We start from the raw sequence: 21,044 nt of genomic DNA on the forward strand, positions 1-21,044 counted from the left end.
TTATTTTCTTTTATCTGCTTATTCTTTTACAAATGTCTATTTTGTATTTACACTAAAGAGAGAGAATTAATTCTGATTTTTCCATTACTATCTGCTCAAAGTCAAGTGTATAACAGTATTTTCTGCTGTCTATTGGAAAGTATCAGGGTCTTCAGTGTTCCTCAGCAACAAAGCCTCCACTCAACGAAAATCAAAAGTCTGAATAGCCAGTTACTTAGACGGCCTACATGTCTCAATAAAAAAGGAATGTCAACGTCACCTCACGAGTTAAGAGCATTAATCTCGATTAAGAGCTATAAAGTGTGAGTAAACGCTCATTGGGTCTGTCTTAATTATTCTAACAAGATAAGATCCACTAGAACCTAGAACAGTATAACTAAGATGAGACCCTCATGATAAAATGTAATGTTACTCTGAATCCTAAACTAGATTTCATACACGAACCTCATCTAACTTGAGCGTCGGAATATCTTTGCAGGTACCTAACCCTCTCGGACATAAAAAAAAGAGTAATCGGGTTGAAGAGAAGACGAAAGAAATTCGATAGAGGATATTCGGTCTCGGATAAATTGTAACAACAATTAGAATGAATGAAGGGTAATTAATTTATTAATTCATGTTCCTTAATTTGTGGTTTGGCAGACTGCATAACATGATCTTATGAATGTTGCAACTTTAGGCCATGTTGTTCTTGTCTTCCTGCTTTTTGAGGCTTAAAAAATTACACAGACATTTGGAAAAAGATTCCTTTGATTTTTTTCATTTTTACTGAAACTCTCCCTGCTAACAAGACACAAGTACAAAACACTGTTGTATTCATGTACTCTTTCTACATAGACTTTCTAAAACAGAAAGAGAAAATGGAAAAAAGAGAAAGAAACTTCTTCATATATTAAATAATGAGATGATGTGTATAAGTAAACTTCTTCATAAGGGAAGAGCGAAATAAGAAAAATAAAATAAAACGAATTTCTCAAAAAGTTATTAGTTTTTATATTAATCAATTTGTAGAGGCTCGTGTGATTTCTCAAATTTTTTCCTTAATTTTTGTAAGCTAATTTTAAAATATGAATTTAGTTTAATTTAATTTTTATTTATTAGAAAAATGTATGAGAAAGTTTATCCAAGCATAGAAAACGACAGTGAACTATGAAACGACAATTTTTTTTTGTAAAATTATGGGTCTTGGGCTTATCAAATGGGCCGGACCTCTAAATTGGGCTGCCCTATATTTTATTATATTATTAAAGTGGATGTCATTTTTTAAAGAAATGTCAAATTATTATTTTTCTAAAAAAATCTAATTAAAACTCTTAAAACATGTTTCAATAAAACAAACACTACACTTTTAATTCTAAAAACTGTTGTTCACTCCTTTTTCAAATATAATCAGATAATGTTTTCAGTGAAAAGAGATTTTCATTGTTGCTTTATCACTACACATCAACCATGCAGGCTCCTATCTCTCCACTTGCAAATTGTGAACCGTTTTAACTCTGAAAATGGTTTGAAGGACATCTAAAAGAGTTTGTCTTATGTAGAAAACTAGATATTAAAATCTTTTATTATTTATTTATAAGTGAATGCAAATATCACTTTATTTGTAAGTTTTATAAGGTTGAGTTACACTACAAGAAAATCATGAAATAGAAATCAATGTTTAGATACAAAAAATAATTAGTTGTTATAGTGACTAAATTAGATACTATTTTAGAGACTAAAAAAATTATTGGTTTATAAATTAGTTTTTATTATTGTTGTTAAATGGTTTCTAATTAGCAACCAAGTTTTTGCTACCAAATTTAAAAACTAAATAATTGGTAGTTAAAACCTTGGTAGCTAATTAGATACTAATTTAGAAATCATTTAACAATAATAAAAACTAATTTAGAAACCATTTTCTTTTTTTAGTTTTTAAAATGGTCTCTAATTTAGTTACTATAATAACTAATTATTTTTAGTCTCTACAATTGGTTTCTATTTCATGTTTTTTCTTATAGCGTTAGGTTTAAAGTTCATTTTTTAACATGATATCAAAGTCATTTAAAATTTATTATAGCAAGAGTTTGTTGGTCCTATCGTGTCATCCGCTATCAGATCCCATCCATAACATTTATTTCTACGAGTTGATAATCTCGACGTGAGAAAGTGTGTTGAAGATGTCATAGTTCACCTGAAAATGGTGGGAGCATCACCATTAATGTTCCCTTGTGGTAGAAAAATGAGAAATGAACAAGTAAACAAAAGTAGGCACAACAATTATTAAAGGGTTCTAAGGAACAATGGCACAAGCTCTAGGACTAGACTTCAATTGTGTAGGACTTTGTCCAAATACAAAAGTGATGGTAAAAGCATGCAACAGTGTTGTGCAGTTGAGGAGGCAATTAATGAAGAAGGAAGGAAAAGGTAAGAAGACAATATGTGACTGAAGGCATCCTTTTCTTTCCTTACAGTTTGCAAAGTTTGAAAACTAAGCAACCCTTCTTCCTTCTCATTCCATGCTTCAAATATTCTCTTTGAATTTTATTAAAAAACCAAACTTGTCTCGTTTATCAAAAGCTCAAACTCTTTATTCTCTTCAAACATTGGTCCTTTTTGTTACATTTTTCTTGTGGAGACTTCTGAATGTGGCAAAATCAGCCCAATCATTCTTCTTACACTGATTCTTTCAAGGCTCTTGAAGATCATATACAACATGCTAATTCCTTGTAAGCTCCTCAAATTATATTTATGTGAACAGTGTATGCACGATATGTAAGGAAGTTTTTACTGCTATCCAATTACAAATAATAATATTTAGCAAGTTTATTAACATTTATAATAATTATTAAGATATTTTCATTGTTATGTAGTTACAAATCCATTAGTTTATTGATGGCTACAATAATTATCATGCAAGTCTTATCATCAATTATTTTTATTGGTTGAAATACAACAATCCATTATTTTAGTTTATTTTAGTTTATGTATTAGGTCGTTTATACACATCTTTCTCCCATTGAGACTTTTTTAAGGGTAAAATTGTGATGGATTTCTGAGCTCCAAAGCGAACGATACATTAGATGTGTTGATTGATTCTAGTGATACTATTTCAATTGACTTGAGATCGGAACATTGATGTCGTTGGGAACAAAACACGTTCCAAAGACAAACCCCCATTCTCTTAGCACTCAACTAGGGGATTCTCCTTAAATCTCAACCGGAAGGTTTGTTCCGGTACGTCCAATAGTCTCACATTGTTTGAAAGTCAAGGTAAAGGACACACCTTCCTCTCTTAATCTACCCAGATGTCTTTTAAGGACAAAACCGTAAAGAAGTACCAAACTTTAATATGGGATGATTGACTCTAATTATATTATCTCAAGTTGGAATTAATGGCTACCGTAATTAAAATATGCAAGTAGTATCATCAATTATTTTCATTGGTTCATAATACAAAAAATGCATAAAAAATGTCAATGTTTATGACAGGTGAACTGAGCTCACACATGTTGTTGACATTTACAATTAATGCAGGGCATCGTCACTTCCTGGAGATTGTGACGGGAACTATTTTCAGATGAAATTATCTTACAGCCCCTTTGCACCTCTTTTCTTGCACTTCATTCAATGGTTGGATCTTAGTTGTACTGATACTTTGCCTCTGTATTTGGGATTACTCCACATACTTATTTTCAATGTTAGTCACCATCATTCTGGTTAATTTCATCTCTATATGTTTCTCCCCTTGTTCAATTTTCTAAATTTTCACTCTTCTGTATACTTTCCCCACCCTTTTGTGGTGGAAATACAAATGAATCAGCTATGCTTTGTTTGTCTTAGTCCAGGTAAACGCTGATGGAACACTGTCAATTTCCTCAAATCAAAGGAAAGCAACTACAAAGGAATTTTATGGTATGTTTAAATGTTATTGTTGGAGATCTCACATCAACTAGAAATGAGGACATTTCATTGTATATAAGTCAGATCAAACCTTATTTTATAAACTGGTTTTATGAGGTTGAGTTCAGCTTAAGGTCTACTTCTTAATATGGTATCAGAGTTATTTTCGAACCTATCCTAACAATTGTTTGTTGGATTTATCAAGTCATCCGCTATCAGACCACCCATAATATGTTATCTCACGTACGAAAGTGGTGATGGTTGAATGCAAACCTCACATTATAAGTCGATTTTATAAGGTTGAATTAGGTCTAAAGTCCACTTATGTTACATATTTACATTTATCTGGTTTTCTTTGGTGCCTTTTTTCTCTTCAACTGAGTTAACTTTGATGATAATGACATGCTTTTGCAGCTGTTATATACCCTTCATTAAGGTTGATTCAAGGCGAGTTTAACAATGATCGAAGAAACAGTTATGCAGAAGTGAACAACAGAAAGAGGCTTGAAAAGGTTCTGAATGAAAATGTAAAGGGAGATGATGAATGTGGCATATGCATGGAAAACAACATGAAAATGGTTCTGCCTAATTGTGGACATTCCTTCTGCATTAGCTGCTTCCATAATTGGTACTGTCAAATGCCAAAACATTTGGTTAAATTCCTTTGCCAATTCTGATAATTTTTCTTGCATAAACATTTTTAAAAGAAGAAAGAAACACATCAAATTTTTTACTGAACTAAGATAACTATTTATAAAGAAATTTCTCCAAATAAACCCTTAATGTCAGAATATCCTAATATAACATCATCTTATGAATCTTTTATAAAAAATAAAAAAAGTTAAGTGAGCTCAATTAGGTTATTCCTTCATGAAAGGACTCAGAGAAATTAATAAGCCACAAAACTTATCTCTGGATGTGGCAATGCAGAAACCATTTACTACTGATATATAAGCATGCATTTAATATCTTAGAGAGTGTTCAATGAAATGATGTTGTGGTAGGATATAAAAGCATCTGTTAAGTTTTTTTTTAATCCACAAAGAATAAATTAAATAGAAAGGGAACTGAGAGCGGTAATTCAATCCTTTTATAAAAAAGATACCAAACAATTTCTCTAAGAATTCTACAACGAATGCAAACCTAGAGAGACGTTGGAACAGATGTTCAATCTTTTCAATGTCCAACATCTTTAACAATGCAAATATCAACTATTCGCTACCATGTCAATACAAGTAATTGACCATTGGAAAGTATGTGCTAATATTTAAGAAGTTTACTTTAAATCTAATTCAACCTTATAAAATCGATTTACAAGATGAGATTTGTACTTCATTATATATATTATGTAATGTCCTTATCATATATTACTAAATGTATTTATCTCTAGTTGATGTGAGATTTCCAACTGTTGTCATTACAAAATGTAACAGATGAAAAATTCAGGTATATGAGATCAGAGTCATGCCCATATTGCCGTGGAAGCATGGGGAGTATCACTCCAACAGATTTATGGGTGGTCATTGGCAACAGTGATCTTGTTGACAGGTTCACCTTTGCAAGAGACAATCTCAGACAGTTGTACCTTTTCATTCAAACTCTGCCTCCAATCTCACCATAACATAATATAAATAGATGAAGTTATTTTATTTGTTCTTTGTTGAAAAAAATAAAAATAAAAAATGCTTTTGATGTGTTGTAAAAACCTTAATGTGATGCTTTATTATAATATTGAAACGGCAGAGAGCACAAAGTATGAAAGGCATCATAGATATTTTGATTTCTTTTACTTGTGAAAGCCTAAAGTGGTGGTTGAATGGCTTGGAAATTGACACGTTCTGGCTTTTTATACACAAATAATCAACGGCTAAATGATGGTGCAGTGAGTCATCATGAACAGTAACAGTACTTGTTTTCACAATATGAGATAAAGTAAAAAGAAATATGAGAGATGATGTGATGTCATGTTGTGTTCTTCTTCTCTGTTTTCCAATATCTAATGCCTCTTTCAAAAAACACAATCATGCTCAAAGATTACCATAACATCAATGCAACTCTCACTCTTCGACTCCTCGTATTCGTAAACTCTGGAATAAGATTATATATGCAAAAGACACTATGATATTCAAGTAAAACTTCAGTACTCGACATTCAGTGTATTTAGTACTAGATAATAACATACATTACTCTTGGAATTTATATTTATTTATATAATTATCGTGGCCCTTTGTTAATGGGTCTAATTAAAAGGTTTAATATATTATTAAGAATGTACTACTTAATGCTTGATATTTGATCAGTTTCTTAAATCCCCTGCTTGGATATAATGATTTCGGTCAATTTTGACTGGATATTGGGTTTCGAATTGGTCGTACGGTCCCAACCGATACAGTTTACAATGTAAAAAAAATATATTCAAGATGATTTTATCTAAATCGCTTATATTCTCTAATAATACATTACAAATTATTTGTTGTTTACTATTTAGTATTATTTATAATTTTTTATCAAATTTTAAAAAATAAAAAGGATACAAAGGGCCTCTATTACTTTATAAGCTTCTTGTGTTATTTCTTTTCATTTGGTAGTAGATTTTTTAGAATATAAAAATTATATTCTAAAGAATTGATTCCAAAATGAATGGGAAGTAACATACATACATGAATAAACAATCCAAACATAATAAAACATCGTCCTATTAAATAAAAACCTTAATAGAGCCTTAGATTTTTTGCACTTTTTTTGGCCCAGTTTCTTTTTATTAAAGAGAATAAAAATTTATTAATGAAGCCCAAGTGGCTATATTACTACGTTTTGGAAATAATAAAATGACTTCAATAAGCCCAAACTATGTTTACGCAATTTACACAACCAAAGGGTGTGATTCTGGCAAGTGGCCCAATCATTAGGCATAAGCATATTCTCCAAACACAACTCTCTCGTTGCATAAAAAACAAGTAAAAATATAAAATATTTTTCTAAATCAAATAGGTGTTTGATTATTATTATTATTATTATTATCAAAATATTTTAAAATTAAAATTGAAGAAAAAAAATATAGATACACTAAATCATTAAATAAAAACTAATTTTAGAGGTAAAAAATAATTAATTGACTAAATTAGTTAATGTTTTAGAGACTAAAAAAATTATTAGTTTATAAATTAGTTTATATTATTGAAAAATAGTTTATAATTGATATTTAATTAGCTACCAAAGTTTTTCTACCAAATTTAGAATATAAACAATTGGTAGTTAAAATTTTGGTATGTAATTAGATACTAATTTAGAAACTATTTATCAATAATATAAACTAATTTATAAACTATTTTTTTAATCTTTAAAATAGCATCTAATTTAGTCAATATAATAATTAATTATTTTTAGTCTCTAAATTTGGTGAAAGTTAAGTTAAAAAAATGGAAAAAAAGAATAAAAGATAAAAGATAAAAGAAGAGAGGGGGGAAGTGAATATATTCCACCCCATCTGTTTGCATGAGTGAATAAAGACAATAAAACCAATATTAATTAAAAATTAACATTTCACTTGATTATTTTTCTTAATATCAAATTATTTACTATTTAAAACTTGTCAAGAAACTAAAACAAAAATAAATAAAAAAGAAAAATCATCTCCCCCATTTTATGTTAATTTAAGAAAAAAAGTATTCTTTTGTCAACCCCATAAAATTATTCTTCATTATTTGTTTATTTATTTCTCAAATCAACACTAGCAATCAATATTTCTTGTTTATCTTCTTGTGGGTAAAGTGAATGCATGTGGAGTTTTGCCTCATGATTTTTTTTTGGTTGTACCCTTTTAGCTAATTGAATTCCACATGTACTATGAAAGGTATAAAGTTAGAGATACATTTATAATCTAATTTTTTATATTTTAAAACTATAATATTATTATTTTAATATTTTTATATCATTTATATTTTTTATTATATATATTTGTATTTAAACTCATCACATTAAAAATTATATATAATTATTAGGCTTGTCAAAACATCATTTATGAAAAACATATACCTTTAAAGTTGGATTTTTTTTAGCATTAAATTAATTAGTTTTTTTTTATTAAAGTGTATTAATTTTAATTTAAGAACATGGTTTATTAATTATCTTTAAAAGTGTTTGTGTTTCACCACAAAATTTTGTTAAAAAATAAATATTATGAAAGAAAAGACTTCAAATACTTTTTGTAAATTGAGATGGCAAAGCAAAGATTAACACAGAGAAAAGCTTCCAACTTTAATGTGCACTTAATGAGTGTGAAATTAAAATTTGGTAAAATAATCCCTTTTGGTTACTTTTTCTGAAGGGTTATTATTTATTATGGGAGCGTGGAAGACACGCACCAATGGTGAGATGACAGAACTTCTATTTATTTTATTTTATTTTTAACCTGACACTGATGTTTTGTCCTTCTACCTTTGTGCTTTGTCTTTGTTCAATTCAGTTACTTTTTTGGCTCCATTCATATTTGATTGTTCACACGTTGGAAACCAACATCATTTATAACTTGCACATATAACTTTTTTTCAAAACTATTCCCTTTATTTTTTATTTTTTTTTCATTTTATTTTCTTAAAATTATTATTAGGGTCATAAGAGACTATGTCTTTGTAAAGTATAAGTATTGATGTTGAGTCTTACAAGATGAGGAGAGTTTCACTTGCACAAGATAAAAATATATAAGTAATAAATGTAATATATATTAGAAATATATGAATTTATTATTATTATTATTATATATTTTTATTGTAACATTGTTGTGATTTATTTGATAGAATGAAATTATTTACTTTTATTTTTATAAAATGTTGTTGTAGTGATGAATTATCTTCAAGTTATGTTCTTTCAATTTTTGTTTTCTTTTCGATTTTATCATTTTTTTAGTTTTAGTCATTTTGTGAGGAATATTTGTAATGATACTTCGATACTCAAGTAAATTTTAAGAATAATAGTGTCATAGGTTTTAGGATAAAGTTTCTTTATTTTTTTTCAAATGACTTTTAATTTATAACTCTAGTTTTGGACCTTAGGTGCTATGCACTAATGCGGTCTAACTAAATTTAATTTATCCATTAATCATAATTTTGATATAATTACTATATGATATCTGTTTAATAACATTAAAAATTAATACGAGATGTGAAACGAAATGGCCGAAAAATCGACTAATCTAATGTATACGTGTTTGGCCTTCCTAATACAGAAAATAAATAAATAAGATAAAAAAAAACTATTAAATCTATTTTCTATTGTATTTGGTTATCGTAGAACTTTAGAACTAGCATAAAAACACATGGGTAGTTGTCCATTTGAATAAGTTGGTGTTGTTTTGTATGTATGATTTCTCTAAAGTATGGACCAATATGAATGTTAAGATTAATGTTAATGATGATTAATTAATATCTTGATGATTGATTGGAATTAAAATGAAATTGAGAATGTCCAACACTTGCTCTTTCCTCCAACAACTTTCCCATCATGTCTCTCAATGCATTCCACGCGCCTTTCCACCAAAATTTTGTCACTCATCAGATCAATTTTCACAATCTCCATCTTCCTTTTTTTTTTTTTTTTTTTCATTTTCACAAATAAATTAAGATGCCATCTTCAGTGAATTCTTAGCTGGTTTTCATTTTTCATTTTTTATATTTCTTGTCCCCTTACTTTTTCTCTTCACAAATTCCTCTGTTTTTCCCAAACAGAAACTGATTTTCATTCTTACTGAGATTAATTCTAACAAAAAGCTTAAATCAATAGCAGGTATTAACCACTGTTGAACTCGGATTTTTTTAAACAGAATAATATTATATTGAAATACTGTGCATGAGAAATTTCATTAAGAACAACTTGTATGGTTTCTTGTGATCCGATAATAGTCCAGTCAGTCTTACAAACTCTTGTTAAGATAGGTTTTAAATAATTATGATACTATGTTAAGAAGTAAACTTTAAGTCTAATTCAACTTTATAAAATTGATATGTTTTCTCGGTAATTTAATAACGATCCAATAGACCCAACAAACTTTTGTTATGGTAAACTTTAAATGAATCTGATATTATATTAAAAAGTAAACTTTAAATCTAACCCGATCCAACTTCATAAATTTTGTAACTTTATAAAGAATAAAATATCTTAATCTCTTGATAAATACTACAGATATCAGCAATTGAAATCAAAGATAATCAATTGAGAACAAACAAAGAAGTGATACTCCAAGCCCAGAGAAACAATGTTTAAAATAATTTTTCAGCAAAAAAGAAACTTGAGTTAAAACAAATAACAGTAATGATGAGAGTACTTAATAGCTTTTGATGCAGGAAACAGAACAAAACAGAGAACAGAGAGGTTCCAGAAGTATAGTATAAAGTATAAAGTAGAAACACTGTTTGTTTTCCCTAGGTTATGTTCTATCAGTGGTATAATAGTACAAACCTTTTTGCATTTTCACAGCCACAACCTTCACTCACTCACTCACTCACTTTCTCTAGATGCACCAACACAACAATCCAACCCAACCCAGTTCACTTTTCAGTCTCAAAAACATTTCTTTTTTGAATTTTCAATATCCAAATTTGTTAAAGCCACCCAACGTGTCCCTTATCTTTCGGCATTAATCTTAAAAAACTGGTTCCACTGTTCCTAGTTCCTTCCCATAATAATAATAACACTAACTTTTGTTGTTTAACAAGTAGCACTGAAGTTGCAGCTAGGTTGGTAGGACCAACCAAACAAACAAACCCAAAGGGATATATACTAACGTACGCCACAGGGACCGTTAGCTGTGCGGCGCCAATATTCGTTGGTGCTCTCTCTCTCTCTTTTTCTCTGTCTTTTTTTTCTCTCCTTTGATATTTTTTAACTCTTCTTAACTTGTCATAACCCAACAACACAAGCACAACCCTTTTTGAACTCACCAACACAACCACTGATCCTACTCTTTGTCTCTCCCAAAAATGGATAATGGGTGTTTCTCTTCCCCTCGACGTGATTTCCCTGCTGGCTTAAGAGTTCTTGTTGTGGATGATGATCCTACGTGGCTCAAGATCCTTGAGAAGATGCTCAAGAAGTGCAATTATGAAGGTTGGTTTTGTTTAGTCATGAGTGGTTGGTTCCTTTTGCTTTTTGCTTACTGCCACTTTTGTTATGTGCTAAGTTATCACTATTAGTTAATTCTATGCACTAAAGATCTATAAGATTTATGTAAAGTTTCCTGGTTTTGATTTAGTTTCTTTTTTAAGCTTTAGTGTGTGGTGGTTTATGGTTGTCATGGATCAGTTTCTAAGGAATGTGCTCGCTTTTTTATGGCAAAAAAATTGAAACAGAATTTCTTCTGTTAAGCGTGAAAACTGATGATGACAGTTAAATAGTTTGTCAGTGTTAATTACTCATGTTTTTGCATTTATTTTTTAAAATTTTGGGTTGATTTTGGCTTTTACTTGGTAAACTGATCTCTCAACTGTTTAAAGGATGGTCCTTTTCATTTTCCAAGAAGCAAAAACTTGAACTGCAGAAAAGTTCAGATTGTGAAGTTATTATTTGAGGGTACTTTGTTGCCATGTCTGTTTACATTAAAACATCTAGAGAGGGGCATAAAGAAGTTCTCTGGTCGAATTTGATTCTTCCTAATCTAAATTTATGGTCTTCTGGCATTGTTTATTCATGGTATCTTAGGAGCTATAATATGCCATGTTGGTCGTGCCACACTCTCTCATCCATTGATAACATGCACTAAAGTCAAAATATTAATGAGAAGCTGGTTGGTGCACGAGCAGTGGCATGTTGGAATAGTTTGTTAAAAAATATATCAGGTAACTGAGTTAAATCTGAATAAACTAAACTGAACATGTTCTGTGATGTTTTTATATGTGAGACATTTGTTTATCGCTAAAACTCACTTGGATTGAGCATTTGTCCTCGGTAGGTTTCAAAAAATTGTTGTCAGAAATGGAAGGTGGAGAATTTAGTGCTTATGTAGTTAAATATGAGGCAAATAAAAACACCAATGGGAGCATAACCCGAATTAGTGAGATTATGATTGCAATAAGAACATAATATATGATAGTGAAAATGTCATAGATAGTAGCAAGAGCTTATGTCTAACAGGTTGTGGTTTTCTCATCATGCAAGAGTGATCATTAAGTTAGGTAATTTGAGAAATATTTGTATAACAAGAGACTTTCAAAGCTTTTTTGTTATATCACCATCTATACTGCCTACAAATCCCCTATCTGTCCTTCTATTTCTCTTTTTTTCTACATTTTTTATAAAAACTTTCATGTTAGGCATTACTATACAACTTGACATCTCAGTTATGCTAACACTTCAAGCAACAACAATCATATATTATCACATGAAAAAAATATTATTAAAAAAAATACAAAAATATTAAGGAATATTAAGGGACTAGATCAAAACTCATATATTAACAAAAATGATACATAAGTAAACTATACCTATTCATAAAGAATTTTAAGAATTTTTTCTTCTACCTTTCTGTTCATATAAGTAGCAAATTATGGAAAGTAAACACACATTCTTATTCTGATTCTCTTCCTTCATTTGATTCAGTGACTACATGTTGTTTGGCAAGGCATGCTCTAAACTTGCTTCGTGAAAGGAAGGATGGATATGATATAGTGATCAGCGATGTAAACATGCCTGACATGGATGGTTTTAAACTCCTTGAGCATGTTGGGCTTGAGATGGATCTTCCTGTGATTAGTCAGTTCTCTATCAATAATATATTCAAGTTTTTCGTTATATGATATCATTGTAATCCTTTGATCACATTGATTGAAACTCCACGCTCTGACAAGTCACACTTTACAATGCTGTTCAGTGATGTCTGTGGATGGGGAAACAAGCAGGGTCATGAAAGGTGTTCAACATGGAGCATGTGATTATCTCCTTAAGCCTATAAGGATGAAAGAACTGCGAAATATATGGCAGCATGTCTATAGAAAAAGGATACACGAGGCTAAAGAATTTGAAAGCTTTGAGAGTTTTGAGAGCATTCACTTAATGACAAATGGATCAGAGCTATCAGATGAGGGGAACTTGTTTGCTGTAGAAGATGTGACCTCAACAAAGAAAAGAAAAGATGCAGATAACAAACACGATGACAAAGAATGTATGGATCCATCATCTACCAAGAAAGCTAGAGTAGTCTGGTCTGTAGATCTTCATCAGAAGTTTGTTAAAGCTGTGAATCAGATTGGATTTGATAGTAAGTTTCTTTCAAGGTTCTGTATAAAAGTGTTGCTTGGAATGTCACTGTGACTTCTATAAATCTTGTTGATATGCATAACCTCGCATATCCTTGATGAATTGAAGTGTGACTGCCAGTTATAATCTTTTGTTCACGTAGTCATCTTATATCTTTCATACAAAAATTATTTATAACAAATAATTTCTGTTTGGCAGAAGTTGGGCCCAAGAAAATACTAGATCTGATGAATGTTCCATGGCTGACCAGAGAGAATGTTGCTAGCCACTTGCAGGTGATGCTGTAATTTCACTTCTTCAGTTATAGCATCTTTCGTTCAGATGAGAATTTTAACTATGCTTGATTACATCTCATGTCTTCTTTTTAGTAGAGTTAGAATCATAACAAAACTTCACTTTGATACAATAGAGTGTAAGTAATTACCTCCAAACGTAGGTCCTGTACAAATGTTTCTTAGAACATTACAGCTTGGATGCAGATTCTCTCGTAAATTCAAGAGAGCAAAACACATAGTATAGAAAAAATATATGTTTATGTAATGTTCCATGAGTTTGGAGTTTGAAACTCGGGTTCCTCATGAAAAAATTTCTTGTGCAGAAATACCGGCTTTATTTGATTAGGATTCAGAAAGAAAACGATCGAAGATCTTCCTCCAGCGGAATGAAGCATTCAGATTTTCCTTCCAAAGATCTGGGAAGTTTTGGATTTCAAAACCCAGTAAACAAGCAACAAAATGATGTTTCAATCGACAGCTACAATTATTCGGATGGATCATTACAGCTGCAGAACGTGGAAAATAAAAGTCATGAAGGCGATAAGGGAACTGTTTCACAGTTCACCATAGCAAAAAAAGGAAGGCCTTTGAGAGAGAGTTCAAGGGTTGGCCTTCAGCAACCTTTTGATTGCTCCATGCCAACACAGTACTCTTGGACTGAAGTTCCACACACGCAACTCAAAGAAGAACACAAGTCACTTGTGCATTTAGAAGATAGCTTCAATCAGATGCCATTACAGGGTAAGCAGCATCCCATCCAAGTTGATCAATCACAATCAGTTGCTTCAATCAGTTCAGTTCCATCTATAAGGGAGGAAGGGGTTGCTGCTTGTATAGAAGCAAAACCTTTGTTTTCAGATTTCAAGAATGATCAATCCAGTTCTGTGAATTCAATAGGGAATGCAGTTGACACCTTTCCAATTCAACCGGGAAGTCTTGTTATGAATGCTCAATCTTTAGCCAGTTCAACTACAAATTCAGGATTGAAAGCACATGGATATAACAATCTCAGTTGCATTTCTGATCTGGAAATTTACCAAAGAAACCTTCTTTTGGGAGCTTCTGCACCTTTGGATGAGGACTTGCATTTCCATTGGCTACAAGGTGAATGTTATAACATGAACTTTGGTCTGCAGAATATAGGAATGCCAGAATATTATGATCCAGGACTTATTGCAGAAGCTCCGAGTCACCTATATGATTCATCCGATTACTCGGTTATGGATCAAGGTCTATTCATAGCATGATGAACTGCTTTGCCTTTCCTGAATCTTCAACAAAAATCAAAATTCAAGCATGAAAGGACAATTTAATGTTTCTTGTAGCCAACTACATCTTTATTGAAGAATTTCAACCTCAACGGTTGGGGTATTCTTTTTCCGATCATAGAGGATTTGGATATATTGCAGTATGTAAAAAAACGAGTACTGACAAGTATTGAGGTTACTAATAAGCTTGCTTCCATCTTATTTTATCCTTGCTTAAGGTAAAAATAGATAAATTTCAACCTGCATTATTTGACAGATGTCTCTGAACACATTATTATTGAATGAATGAATTTGATGGACTCAAATTATTTAGTAAGTCTGGAATAAAACTTAACAACAATAACGTAATCAAAAGAATGTGTATAGAAGATGTCAACATTTTTTTAAAAGAAATGTGTGAAACAGGAGTAGTTTAATTGCATACTGTAGTGTAAAATGTAAATAACAGATTGCCTCTTGTGTACTTTCTTGTTTCTAATGATGTACTTTTTATATGTTAATCATACGCTTGTACCGGCTGAAAATTAAAGTGATTGGTTGGAAGAATGGTTTTAGAACCAATCAAAGAGCAGAATATGTTTGGACAGAGAAGCTTAAAGTGACTTCTCAACAGTAACAAGGGTACTAAATGTTCTAAGCCATTGTTCTGTAAAAATTGAACAAGTCTTTCCTTTTTAGTTGGAAGTACTACCTTTTCGTCTATGGGGGCAAAAAATGAATCTTTTATGTACGGGGACAACAATTCCTCAAACACGCGTTCACAGAAAAATATTTTCATGTCCTCAAAATTTAATATTTGAATGGTTTGTAACAAAGTGACGAATCACAGTTATATGAGACTAAAGGTAATACATGTCGTATTTACCTTAATGTAAAGCCTAAACCTATTTTTTTACAAACTTGGCTATCTCCTATGTCAAAATTTAATGTATCCTAGATATAACTAACAAAAGAGAGAGAGAAAAAACTACAAAATCTTCCATCGGGACATGATCTCTCCTAATTATCCTCTTACAATTAAACTATGATCACTGTTTAACAATATGAACACGAGACTATCAGAATACAAGTGGTTTCAGTTTGACTGACAGGTTTTTCTTCAAGTCACAAGCTCGGTCAGGTACTCCTTTTGTTGTTAATGCTGAATATTTGGTGAAGCATTTTCTCCTGTGGTACTCGATAATGAATTTAATGGTCTTGTAGTTCGGTTAATTTTTTCAGTCGTACGTTTGGAATTATTTGTGCTGCTGATACGGGACTTCCATGAATTTCCTAAGCTTTTGTCCTGGACTGTGCTAGAACTAGAATGTGCTTTCCTCATAAGTTTTGGTGACCGGGGCAGTGTAAGTGAGGTCTGAAAAGGAATAAGCAAATAAAGTTATTGTATATTACAAGTTGAACAAATCACCCAGAATAAAAAAATTGCAAGTACTATATTATAGATCACAAGTTGAAAGCATCTCCAGGTAGGAAAGAATGAACCGACAGAGATTGATGGTTGACAGATTTTGTGGGATGGTCATAAAGAATTTGCAAGATGAACAGAACTGATTGACAAGCAACATCCTTTACAATATAAATCAAAAAGCCACAAACAAGGACTCATGGCTAAGCCACTAAAAAAGGCATCCAGATGGATCGACAAAAGGGCATTTATGGCTGTTGTCATCTAGCATTTAGTCAATGGTTATTTTCAACATCAGAAGTAATGAGCAAGTATACCTTTCTAATCTGATTGCTTGGTGAATGTGATCCCCCAAGCTTGTCCTCATTTAGTTTGGATATAGAACCATTGCTCTGCCCCAGCTTCTTGTGATCAAGCTCTGTTTTACCCTGCATCAACGTCAAATTAAAGATGTTGAATAACCTTTTTATTGAGTAATAAAGAACAGCTGAAAACGAATTAAGAAGCCACGTCTGGAGTCTTGAATAACTCTCCTTTATTCCTAAATCGAAGTGCCACTCAGGGCAATCAGCAGAAAAGAAAAAGGAACATAGATTTATGCATTTACTGCTTATATATCAGATCAAATTCGGTGATTCCAGCTTTATGACATTTTTCCAACAGTTATTATTGGCTCTACGGGCCACCAATAGTTTTTGCTTATAAACAAGGTAAATCATGTGCAACGGTAGAATCATTATTATAAAATTATTCACCTTGAGAGTCCTTTGCAACTTCACTTTCTCTTCTTCCTTGGATTTAGTTTCATCCATCCTCTGCAAGAACTGAAATAAGAAAATGGGAAAGCCAGTAAGACCTACAGCTCATCCATAAATTTCACAACTAATGTGGGACAAGGAAAAGAACTTGCCTCTCTGCGTTTAACAGCTCTTTCTTCACTTCTGAATTTAAAAGGCAAAGATATGGTAGCTGATTGGAAATTGCTTTTCTTGGTGCTTGAAGATTTCGGGCAGCTGTTCGCACATTTATGCAATAACACAAAAAAAGCCGCATAAATGAGACCACATATTTTAAGCATGTTTGAAAGTATGATTTTGAATTTCAAATACTGAAAGAAAACTTCTTAGAAAAGTTGTAGCTCCTATTCGGAGCAGAAAAAAGTGGTTCATTTTACATAGCAACCTACATTAGAAAAGCATTAACAACTAGTTAGTTAATATGTTCTTACCCAAAGGAAATGGAGGAGGAAGGCTGTGCATTCACTGTAACATCTCCAGATACAGACTTGTTAAGTAATCTTTCAGTCCTGACACAGACAAATCTGATCATGTTAATGAAAATTTCTAATGATGCACACAACTGAAGCCATAGCTCACAAGGAAGATATTTGAGCATACATAACCTAAAAAGAGAAGGCACAGAAGACAAAATACCTTCTCTGGGAAGGGAGATTTGCAGAACCTTGATCTAGCAAACCACGAGATACCTAAAGAAGGGGAAAAAATCTTTAGCAACAAGAGTACCATTTCAAATGACACGTATTTACACAGAAAACACTGATGCAAATGTAGGTACGAACAAAAGGTGGGGATAGGTTAATACCTCAGTCGAAGCCCCCAATACCACTGGATTATTTTTGGGCAAATTAGAATGAACTTTTTTAATTCTGTTCTTCTCAAACACTGAAGCTGATTTACTTGGTTCAGCTGCACCAGAAGGCAGATTGATTGACATGTGGAGCGACCTTGTGGTTGGTCTCTTTGCCACTGAGTTTCCAACAGACTTCATAATCTTTGAGACAAAGTTTGTTCCATTTCTGGGTTTAGTAGCTGTGTTGCTTGGCATACCAGCACCTGATGGGAGATTGATTGACATTTTGAGTAATGGTGCATCAATTCGTTTCTTCTCAACCAAGCCTCCAACTGACTTCTTATTCGTTGAAAAATTGTTTACACCATTTCTGGACTGAGTAGATACAGCAGCTCTTTTGCGTGTTTCACCAGTACCAGATGGAAGATTGATTGACATGTGGAGTGACTGCGCAGTTAGTTTATTCTTCTCAACAAAGTCTCCAACAGACTTCTTGCCTTTCGGACCTCTGTTTATTCCACTTCTGGATGGCACAGTAGCAGCAGCATTCTTTTCATCATGACGAGAACAATTGGAAGACACAGTTTTGGTAGATAATATTGGAGAAGAATTTGCTTCTCTTTCTGCGAAGGGCAAAGCCAAAACTTCGGGACCAGCAGCGCTCTGCAGCATCAGTATGATAAATGTGAACAGACAACACAGTTAGAAATTTACTCATCAGAAGAAACAAAAGGAATAAAATGCAAACACAGAAGGAAAGGATAAATTTACATGATCAAGCATCTTCTCTTCTACAGGGCCAGTATTCGTATTGTCTTCAACATGATCAAACTGGTTCGAATCATCAATGGACGTGAAACTTCCCAAATTAATATTTGTATGAACGTGAGGATGTGACACATCCACTACTCCTTCTACATTAGAAATGTCTAAATCACTTTGTCCAGCATCACATTTTCGTTGGTCTCTATCAGCACATTCACCAACTTGGTAATTAACAGTTTCTTCATCCGGCTGTTCATTGGCGGCTACAACATTTTGCACATTTGAACTCGTCTCAGAGGATGAATCACCATAGTTTCTTTGCTGAGCTTCCAACTCAGAAGTTCCATTAGCCTGATGATTTGCATTTGCTTCTTGAACCAATGCAGCGGCTCTCTCCGCAGCCTTCCTCTTGTAATGAGCCTCAAAGTAGGCTTTCTTCGCGGCCACAGAACCCGGCTTGGAATATCTCTCAGCTTCTTCAACATAGCGATTTTGAGTGAATGTTGACCATTTCTCCCAATCCAAGTTTTCATTCATAAACCTCCCAAAGGAGATAGATTCTCCAAGCGAACGGACAGGGTTACCCTAAAATCACAAAAACAAAACAATAAACACCAACATGCATATCACAAATCACCAGACTCAACACATCACAGGAAACTGCAAAATTGTAATTGCATCCACAACAGAACAACAACATTGGTGAATTTACCATTGACATCGAAACCCATGGATGGTTCCTTTCCTCGACAAAAACAACGTGAGACTGAATGATAGAAATTTTCAGAACTTTGGCAAAGGCAGAAGCCATAAACGGATAATTGAAATGATTTTTTTTGTTTTTTTGAAAATGCGATAAGTTCCTGAGCTCAGTGTTTGGTGCAATTATACAAACGCTTTAACAACACAGTTAAGTTGCAGCAGAAAACGCAATCTAAAATCCAAAATCGAAACAACAATGCAGTTACAGACACTCCAACCTCTCAACAACGAAAACCAAAACCAAACATAGCACACCACCATTTATCAGGAACTAACCAAACAACAACAACATCAAAAACAACAACAACAAAAAAAAACAAAACAGAAACGTGCGAAAGTTCATTTCACGAAACAAAAACTCACCTCGTAACGAGTGTCTGCGGGACTGGAGAAGGATCGAACGAGACACGCCGATGGTTCACCCATGACGCAAAACAAAAACCTCACTCAACAACAAAAAAAAAAACTACGCCTCTTTTTTTTGCTATCTCTGTAACCACATTCAGAGAGTGAAAATCCGAAGTGTGTCGCTTCAGAAATTAATGTGAATCAGAGATTAAACGGTCCAATAAATATAATTTCTGAATTGCATTTCGAGAAAAAAACAATTAAAAATAAATAAAAAAAATTCCTTTTTCTTTGAGTAACGTTGAGGTTTGGACACGACGTCGTTGATACTTGCTGATTCTTCTAACCTAACATAAACAATAAAATTTCTTTAATTAAATAAAATATTATATTCATAATAAAATATTAATTTGATAAAACTGGTTTCAATTTTATTTTAGGGTGGGCCCCACTGATAATTTGCCCCAATATTTTGCATCACATCATTATTTTGTTCTAATCTTCTTTTTCCCTAACGTCTAGTTTTCTTAATTTTTATTTTATTATTCAGTTTTGCCCGTTACATTTTCTTATCTTCTTTGATTAACATTCCAAATATAATTATTATTATTATTGTTATTCCAAATATTATTATTGTTATTATTATTACTGAATTGAATATTTAAGAGTGTGTTAAAGAAGAATCTAACAGTTATTTCTCTCAGTTTTTCACATATTGAAAATCCAAGTATAATTTCTTTTTCAGCTCAGTTTTTAGGTAATATACGTTTGTTTTAAATATTATTTTGATTTTTTTAAAATTCATAAAAACCCAGATTCGTTAAACAAAATGGATTTAATTTCTATAAAATATTTAAAAAGTACAGTATTAATATTTCTTGCTTGAAGAAAACTTCAATTGTATGAGTTTGATAAGTGTGCTTGTAGAAAAATTATATTATGAAATAAATTGTAAAATAATCATTTGAAAATTGAAAGTCAAACAACTTTTTATACATAATAGTTTGAAATTAAATTAAAAAGGTAAAAAAATAAAAAGTGGGACAAATCTAACGGACATTTCTGCAATTATTATTGTTCCATCTATGCCAACCCAACAACATGTTATAAAGTTTTAAAGATAATGGTAACTAATTATTTCTATTTCTAGTTGGAATATTTAATGTCTTTTATTTACAAAGTTTTAATGTCGTTATTATTTAGTGTGATTTTATTATTTTTAAATAAAAAATATCTATTGATTTCTTATTTCTTATTTCTATTCTTTTAACAATCACTAACATATTCTAACTTTAATGTCATTATTATATATAAAAAATATTATCTTCTAAGAAATTATCAACAAAGTTGTTTTACAATAATAATCATGAGCATTTTTCTTCCCAAATAATATTATTATATTATATATTATTTAGCACATCATATTATCTTATATGTATTTCTTTTTCTCTGTTTCTTTCCCTAATGTTGGAAAATAATATGAAGATGTCAATTCTTTATTTG

The 21,044-nt window shown here is 31.7% G+C and overlaps 3 protein-coding genes across 4 annotated transcripts; 2 read left to right on the top strand and 1 right to left on the bottom strand.

Annotated features, from left to right (window-relative positions):
- Positions 1-2,555: 2,555 nt before the first annotated feature.
- On the top strand, positions 2,556-6,090 carry LOC137816267 (E3 ubiquitin-protein ligase AIRP2-like). The gene is made up of 5 exons (XM_068619345.1): positions 2,556-2,708; positions 3,517-3,679; positions 3,828-3,894; positions 4,297-4,510; positions 5,329-6,090. Exons 1-5 carry the CDS (start codon positions 2,626-2,628, stop codon positions 5,501-5,503), a joined length of 702 nt encoding a protein of 233 aa, XP_068475446.1. The 5' UTR covers positions 2,556-2,625; the 3' UTR covers positions 5,504-6,090.
- Positions 6,091-10,349: 4,259 nt separating this feature from the next.
- LOC137815209 (two-component response regulator ARR11-like) lies at positions 10,350-14,872 on the top strand. Of its 2 annotated transcripts, none has more exons than XM_068618294.1 (5): positions 10,350-10,983; positions 12,472-12,624; positions 12,743-13,129; positions 13,327-13,403; positions 13,727-14,872. In XM_068618294.1, the coding sequence occupies exons 1-5, from the start codon at positions 10,857-10,859 to the stop codon at positions 14,648-14,650; spliced, it is 1,668 nt and encodes a 555-aa protein (XP_068474395.1). In that variant the 5' UTR covers positions 10,350-10,856; the 3' UTR covers positions 14,651-14,872. The 2 variants fall into 2 exon arrangements, with proteins under 2 accessions (XP_068474395.1, XP_068474396.1); XM_068618295.1 differs by lacking the exon at positions 10,350-10,983 and adding an exon at positions 11,580-11,711.
- A 556-nt stretch (positions 14,873-15,428) lies between these two features.
- On the bottom strand, positions 15,429-19,882 carry LOC137815208 (probable GPI-anchored adhesin-like protein PGA55). Its single transcript, XM_068618293.1, has 9 exons — positions 19,557-19,882; positions 18,438-19,016; positions 17,679-18,329; positions 17,510-17,562; positions 17,305-17,382; positions 16,987-17,089; positions 16,832-16,900; positions 16,394-16,504; positions 15,429-16,025 (listed from the first exon to the last, which is right to left on the bottom strand). The coding sequence occupies exons 1-9, from the start codon at positions 19,617-19,619 to the stop codon at positions 15,807-15,809; spliced, it is 1,926 nt and encodes a 641-aa protein (XP_068474394.1). The 5' UTR covers positions 19,620-19,882; the 3' UTR covers positions 15,429-15,806.
- Between the last annotated feature and the right edge of the window lie 1,162 nt (positions 19,883-21,044).

This window comes from Phaseolus vulgaris, chromosome 1 (genome assembly GCF_000499845.2).
Source record: "Phaseolus vulgaris cultivar G19833 chromosome 1, P. vulgaris v2.0, whole genome shotgun sequence".
NCBI classification, from domain to species: domain Eukaryota; kingdom Viridiplantae; phylum Streptophyta; class Magnoliopsida; order Fabales; family Fabaceae; genus Phaseolus; species Phaseolus vulgaris.

What these genes read in the sequence shown, in the direction of transcription:
- LOC137816267 (XM_068619345.1), top strand. Translation starts at nt 2,626, where the DNA reads ATGTGGCAAAATCAGCCCAATCATTCTTCTTACACTGATTCTTTCAAG. An exon ending in TCCACATACTTATTTTCAAT is followed by an intron (nt 3,680 to 3,827) that starts GTTAGTCACCAT and finishes GTCTTAGTCCAG; the next exon opens with GTAAACGCTGATGGAACACT. An exon ending in AACTACAAAGGAATTTTATG is followed by an intron (nt 3,895 to 4,296) that starts GTATGTTTAAAT and finishes ATGCTTTTGCAG; the next exon opens with CTGTTATATACCCTTCATTA.
- LOC137815209 (XM_068618294.1), top strand. Translation starts at nt 10,857, where the DNA reads ATGGATAATGGGTGTTTCTCTTCCCCTCGACGTGATTTCCCTGCTGGC. An exon ending in GAATCAGATTGGATTTGATA is followed by an intron (nt 13,130 to 13,326) that starts GTAAGTTTCTTT and finishes TCTGTTTGGCAG; the next exon opens with AAGTTGGGCCCAAGAAAATA. An exon ending in ATGTTGCTAGCCACTTGCAG is followed by an intron (nt 13,404 to 13,726) that starts GTGATGCTGTAA and finishes TTTCTTGTGCAG; the next exon opens with AAATACCGGCTTTATTTGAT.
- LOC137815208 (XM_068618293.1), bottom strand. Translation starts at nt 19,619, where the DNA reads ATGGGTGAACCATCGGCGTGTCTCGTTCGATCCTTCTCCAGTCCCGCA. An exon ending in AAGAGAAGATGCTTGATCAT is followed by an intron (nt 18,330 to 18,437) that starts GTAAATTTATCC and finishes CTGATGCTGCAG; the next exon opens with AGCGCTGCTGGTCCCGAAGT. An exon ending in TATTGGGGGCTTCGACTGAG is followed by an intron (nt 17,563 to 17,678) that starts GTATTAACCTAT and finishes CCCCTTCTTTAG; the next exon opens with GTATCTCGTGGTTTGCTAGA.